This window comes from Aplidium turbinatum, chromosome 7 (assembly GCF_918807975.1).
Source record: "Aplidium turbinatum chromosome 7, kaAplTurb1.1, whole genome shotgun sequence".
Taxonomy (NCBI): Eukaryota; Metazoa; Chordata; class Ascidiacea; order Aplousobranchia; family Polyclinidae; genus Aplidium; species Aplidium turbinatum.
Window position 1 is genome coordinate 29,553,171 of NC_137478.1, and position 6,634 is coordinate 29,559,804.

General features: G+C 37.4%; 1 protein-coding gene across 1 annotated transcript; it reads right to left on the bottom strand.

The window, feature by feature from the left end:
• Positions 1-26: 26 nt before the first annotated feature.
• LOC145774548 (mitochondrial import receptor subunit TOM20 homolog) lies at positions 27-6,231 on the bottom strand. The gene is made up of 4 exons (XM_082585812.1): positions 6,087-6,231; positions 5,040-5,086; positions 4,538-4,762; positions 27-309 (listed from the first exon to the last, which is right to left on the bottom strand). Exons 1-4 carry the CDS (start codon positions 6,229-6,231, stop codon positions 217-219), a joined length of 510 nt encoding a protein of 169 aa, XP_082441938.1. The 3' UTR covers positions 27-216.
• Positions 6,232-6,634: the final 403 nt, after the last annotated feature.

Sequence of the window (6,634 nt, forward strand, 5' to 3'; positions counted from 1 at the left end):
TACTTTCTACTGAAATTGCAAGTCAATATTATTGTGGTTCATTTATTCGTGGTCAGTCTTGTTTCAAGCATAGGTCAGAGAAAGAAAAAAATGGGTTACAAGACAAATGCATTTCAAGTGCGCATCTCAGGCCCGATGCAAGGGCGACGACGGCACAGACAAAGCAGGTTTTTGTGAAGAGACGGAACTAGACAACATTGAAACAATGAGGCTGCATCACTCCAGATCGTCAACATCGGTGATTGTTGCTGTAGCTGCTGCAGGTTCGGGTTTCTTCTCGCTCATCATCGTTGGTGAGGTTTGCAAGCGCTAAAAGTAGAATAGTTTGACCAAATTGTGATTTATTCGTTTGGGCGTATTCGTTCATTCAGAAAAACCTTCCTACTCTGTAACTCTGATTATGGATGACTAGGTTTTAAAACAGCCCACATACTTGAAATTCGGTACTCTGGAAGTAGGCTAATGGTTCTCGATGAGGTCATGCAATTTGTTTGTTGTGATTACTTCCTTATATTTTTACTGGTGCTTATAAAATTAAAACCGACCATACTTCTATGTAGAACTAAATTGCAAACGATACATTGGCGATAAACTCTTGACCAACAGAATTTTGTCAACAAGGCTTAAAAAGAACAGATATATTAAATCATTAAAATAATTGATGAACCATAGACAGACAAAACAAACTTCAACGGGTCTAACATTTTTATAACGCAGAGAAACATACGGTAACTAAAATAAACTCAAACGTTTTCGACACATACTTGTGTTGAAAATGTTTGATTTTATCTTAACTAAGTTATATTTCTCTGTAATAAAATATGTTAAACCCGTTAAAGTTAGTTTGTTTTGTCTGTCTATGGTTCAACAAAGCGAACTCTCTACTAAACCTTTATAATAGATAAAGGTAGAACAATAATTCTTGATATTGGAGGACGAATAAAGCCAAGAAAACTGCGTCACTGTATAGCAGCTACTTGGATGACGCTGTTAAGGTGCGGAATGGCCCGTTTCGGCGAGTCCGATTCGGCGAGTTCCCTATTCGGCGAGTTTTTGAAATTTTTAAAAGGAAATTATCGGGTACCGTAGCCTAATTACAATTGCCGTTTTTACATCGTTTTAACGTCGCTAAACGTTGAAATCGTGCAGAAAGGAATAAAAATAAAATGTTTGAACTATTAAATTAAAATTCGTCATGTCAGTTCAGTTATTTTTATTTTTGACCATCATATCAAAAACAATACACGTCAACATAGCAAAGGCAGAAGCGACAAAACGCGAACGTTAAAACGTGCTTGAATTCGTCATGTCAGTTCAGTTATTTTTATTTTTGACCATCATATCAAAAACAATACACGTCAACATAGCAAAGGTAGAAGCGACAAAACGCGAACGTTAAAACGTGCTTGAATTCGTCATGTCAGTTCAGTTATTTTTATTTCTGATCATGATATCAAAAACAATTCACGTCAACATAGCAAAGGTGTAGAAAAAGGTAGAAGCGACAAAACGCGAACGTTAAAACGTGCTTGTGACCGAAGTAAGTTATTGAGTTGAAAGAAATTTGGCAAGGTTGCATCACCTTCAGAAAAATTTAAGATATGAAGGAAAAATAAAACAAAGAAAATGTTAGAAAAAAAATAATGTTTATGTCTATAAGTTAGTACTTTTGAATAGTTAAAATCATAGGCGCCTAACTATTTTTTGGCCGTGGGGGCGAAAGCGTGTTTCATCAGCAGCAACGTAAATTCAGCGAAATGTCACGCAGATGGATGACGTAATTATGTCGTCACACTAGGATTGCTTTTATTGCCACACTCGGAGTTATCGCTACGTTCGACCTGCCGTTAATTATTATAAACAAAGCTCGACCAAAACACATGCTATGCGTTGGCTAGCGGTTGATGGACTGCGACTCTTTAAGCTAAGCACAACATAAAGTTTAGCAACGAACTAGATTTATTAGCATGAAACAAGAGACGAAAAGGTTTACTAAAAGGTATACTGTAAATGGAATGAAAATACTAACTTGATCATATGCTTGAAAATATACCTGTTGAAAGCAAAATCATTCATGTTTACATCAATTCAACAGCACGCCACCTTTAATAAATTTAAAAGTTGCTGACATCCGTAAACAGCCCTTGAAAAATAGTTACAGAGAGACGTTTGATTAAGTTTTCGACTTGACATTGCTCCCTTTTCACTACAATATCGCAACTTATGGCTGACCAGCTTTCAAGTTTCAACTCGCTGTAATACGCCCGTTTTCGTGTTGCAGATGAAAGAAAAAGATGCGCATATTCCCCGCCTTTGATCGGGTTTCCATGGCAACGGACGTGTGTGCGCCATGCAGTTTGCGCGAGTCCGTTGTTGCGTTGATTATGCCGCTTGTGCGACTGTGGGCAGTGCGGTTTGTACCAGCCCTTGTTACGTTGTTTAGTGGTAACCTCGGGCCGAGACTTCAAGTTCATTTTCACAGCAACCGATTCACTGCCGCGACAATTCTCTGCAGAGGTTTCGACTTTCGAAAGCGACAGGAGGCTGTTTGCAAGCGCATTAAGTTAAACGCACGCTGCGTCAACGTAGCAAATTATGTTGTTTTTGGGTGCATTCAACATCTGATGACATTGAATCGACGCAAAATGGTAGATTTTTGCTATGTCTTAGGCAGCAAAATCTGTCATTTTTACATTGATTCAACGTCTGCAGACGTTAAATCAAAGTAAAAATGACAGATTTTTGTCTGGGGTGGGATTGTAGCATCGCTACTAGTTCTAGTGATTATTTACTGCGAAGCTGTTGCGGTTTGCATTTAAAAATGTTTTCCTGCTGCCGATCGCTAGTTCATCTATTGTTTTATGTATCAATGCCGCATAAAAAGTTGCTCCCACGCGGAAATATGCGTGGAGGCCTGGTCCCCACGGCTTAGGCGCCTATGGTTAAAATGATTAGTTTGGATCATGTGTGACCTACACTCCTACAGCTTAGATTGAAAGGAAATTATCGGGTAGGCTACCGTAGCCTAGTTATCCCGACCAGCAAAAATTTGTTCCAAGAACCCAGTTAGCCTAACAGTTCATTTTTACATTGTAGTAACAGAATGAAAAGGCTAGCCAAGTGTGTACTTAGCCTATCGTTTTAACGTCGCTAAACGTTGAAATCGTGTAGAAAAGGGTGCTTTTGCTGACTAGGATACGTTGAAACTGAGAAACATTCACAGAAGCCCTACGATACGTTGCATTTTTAAGATTCAGACGTTGAATCAATGTACAAATGAAATGTTATGCTAAATGGGTTCTTGGAACAAAGCGTAGGGCTTCTGTGAATGTTTCTCAGTTTCAAAGTATCCTAGTCAGCAAAAGCTCCCTTTTCTACACGATTTCAACGTTTAGCGACGTTATCACGATAGGCCACACATTTGTTTAGCCTTTTCATTCTGTTACTACAATGTAAAAATGAACTGTGTTCTTGGAACAAATTTTTGCTGGTCGGGACAACTAGGCTACGGTACCCGATAACTTCCTTACAATCCAAGCTGTAGACCACACATTTGTTGGTCCAAACAAATCATTTTAACTATTCAAAAGTACTAACTTATAGACATAAACATGATCTATTTTATTTTTGTAACATTTTCTTTGTTTTATTTTCCCTTCATATCTTAAATTTTTCTGAAAGTGTTGCGACCGTGCCAAATTTCTTTCAACTCAATAACTTACTTCGGTCACAAGCACGTTTCAACGTTCGCGTTTTGTCGCTTCTACCTTTTTCTACATCTTTGCTATGTTGACGTGTATTGTTTTTGATATAATGATCAGAAATAAAAACAACTGAACTGACATGACGAATTCAAGCACGTTTAAACGTTCGCGTTTTGTCGCTTCTACCTTTGCTATGTTGACGTGTATTGTTTTTCATATGATGGTCAGAAATAAAAACAACTGAACTGACATGAAAAATTTTAATTTATCAGTTCAAACATTTTCCTTTTATTCCTTTCTGCACGATTTCAACGTTTAGCGACGTTAAAACGATGTAAAAACGGCAATTATAATTAGGCTACGGTAGCCTACCCGATAATTTCCTTTCAAAAATTTCAAAAACTCGCCGAATAGGGCACTCGCCGAAAAGGGCTCTCGCCGAAAAGGGCTCTCGCCGAATAGGGCTCTCGCCGAATAGAACTAGTCGAATCGGACTCGCCGAATAGTAGCAGACCCGTTAAGGTGAGGCTTCCGTTTGCGCCTCTTACTTTTGCAAGAGTCACTGAAAATACTGTATAGGGCTTTGCTGCTGAGAGCACACATTAGGCAAAATATTGCACTTGAACTTTTTAAAAAGGTTATGAAAACCAAACAGTGCTGCTGTAACGTGAAGGCTACCACCATACGCCGCATACCCTGATGCAGTCTGTATAATCTGCAAATGGAACTCGTAATTCAGATTCCTACTCGGCCTAAAACAGTTATCATCGAATTATTATCGATGGATAATAATGCATCGCTGGACCTTTTGCTACAACGAAAGTATCACATACCTGACTTATTGTTGGCAACTTTTCCAACAACATTGCAAAAACTTGTGGGGGTAAGGTTTGTTTCAAAACTTGAAGCAATTGTTGGGGTTGTCCGCAAACCGCTATCGCGTTGGTCAGATGTTCCACCCCCTCTTCAATGCTTCCGGATGCAAGTAATTCCTCCCCTCTCTGAACTTCTTCCAAGAAAAACTTTTGAACAGCTTCAACATTCATTAAATCGGGAAACTGCAAAAAAGCTAAATTTGACCGCAGTGTTGATTTACTTACAGGGCAAGATTTGTGAAATCAAAGACCATGTCTTGCAAATACAAGTACATTTGACTCCAGGCCACGATTTCAATGCAACAAAAGTGTTGTAGAAGATATAAAATATCTTTTCATACCTAATTCACTAAAATTACACGTGTTAAAAATTTAATTAATCATACAATTACATTTCAATGTTAAGGATCATGTGAAATAACTTAAAGTACAAGTAATTTAATGCACACAGCACACTTACGGTTGTTTTTGAACCTTGTGAAGCAGGCTTGGCATTTCTTTTTCTACCTGAAAAGTTGGTTTAAATGTAAGAGTTGCTTCCTGACGGTCCAATTGAATACCCATATTTGAACAATTTTTCAGGAAAAATTAGCTTGGGTCATATTCTGAACGGATCTTCAACGCTGCATTCAAAATGACATTATTTTTCATTACGATGTAATCTTAAGGTGCCATCTAGCAAATGTTTGCAATTTTGGCCGTATTTTGAGAAGGGCTAGTACTTGGTTAATATTTTTAATTACAACCTGGAACAGTAATTCCGCAATAACGAAGGTTTTCTTTCTATTTTTAGGACGGAAACAAACAAAAGAACATTTTTTCTACATAACATAGCGCTTAACAATGTATTGAAAGCAGACAAGAAACCGACCCTTCCAGTTATTTTGGTACAACTACCAGCTCTCTATTCTTTACCACTATCAAAATATATATGGCCAAAATTGTAAACATTGCACCTCAAGATGACGTCATAATGAAAAAATAATGTCCCTTTTGAGTTCAGCATTGAAAATCTGTTCAGAACATGATCCAAGCTTATTTTTCCTGAAAAGTCAGCCAAATATGGGACACCCTACTATATCGGAATGGCCCGTTTCGGTGAGTCCGATCCCTTAAAAGGGGATTTTTTTAATTTTTTTTTAATTATTGGGTACCGTAGCCTAATTATCATTGTCGTTTTAGGGTTTGGGGTTAGAGGTTAGGAACCCACTGAATCGGACTCACCGAATAGTAGCAGACCCCTACTATATAATAGTCAGTCGTTGTATTGTCTTTCAGTCTCAAAGAGAACTTAACTTACCAACAACTTTCACATTGTGTTATCCACTTAATCTCAATCTTTTGTCTGCTGTTGTTGGTGGAAGAGGATTTTTGATTGATCACGGATATGGTAATTGAAAGTAATTTCATATGCAGATTGTTCAAAAAAAGTGTTTCTGAACTTGACTTTCAAGAAAAATTTATAAAATTAGGCTATGTGACTTGTTTAAAAAACAATCAAACTTACGTTCATGCAGTTTCTTTTTAAAATCTGGATCACTTCGCCTTTTTTTGTCAAAATATATGCAATATCCAATGAAAGCTGTACCACAAACTCCAGCAATCGCTAAAGCAGTGTTTTTATTCATATCTAGCATATTTCTATGAAACATGTACAAAGGTTACAATGTATTTTTAGGCAGAGGATATAGTTACAATTGCCTCTGAAGGCAACATAAAAACAGGTTTAAAATGGGGCAGTGTTGCTAGACAAACCCTACTTGAAAAAAAACATCATTAGCATTGAAGACAAGAGCTTGGGAAAATTTGAAGTCTTGGGCAAATATGAAATCTAACACAAAAAACATTGGTGCTTTTCATTTGTTTAGCTCTGGTTAAGAAACAAGTAGTTTAGACATTATAGACAAACAGTTTGTTGGTAAAAGCTAATTACATTCCAGCCAAATTTAGGCCAAATTCATCATCCAGCATTAATTTCCACTTTCATTAAATGCGGTAAAGGAGTGGGCCATTTCAATACATTAGGGTGGCCAAAAAAAATTGAAATTTTTTATT

Excerpts from the sequence above, each read along its gene's own strand:
- LOC145774548 (XM_082585812.1), bottom strand. The coding sequence starts at position 6,231 with ATGTTTCATAGAAATATGCTAGATATGAATAAAAACACTGCTTTAGCG. Across the intron at positions 5,087-6,086 it reads TAAAAAGAAACTGCATGAAC|GTAGAAAAAGAAATGCCAAG; the intron begins GTAAGTTTGATT and ends CCAACTTTTCAG. Across the intron at positions 310-4,537 it reads AGTTGCCAACAATAAGTCAG|CGCTTGCAAACCTCACCAAC; the intron begins GTATGTGATACT and ends TTCTACTTTTAG.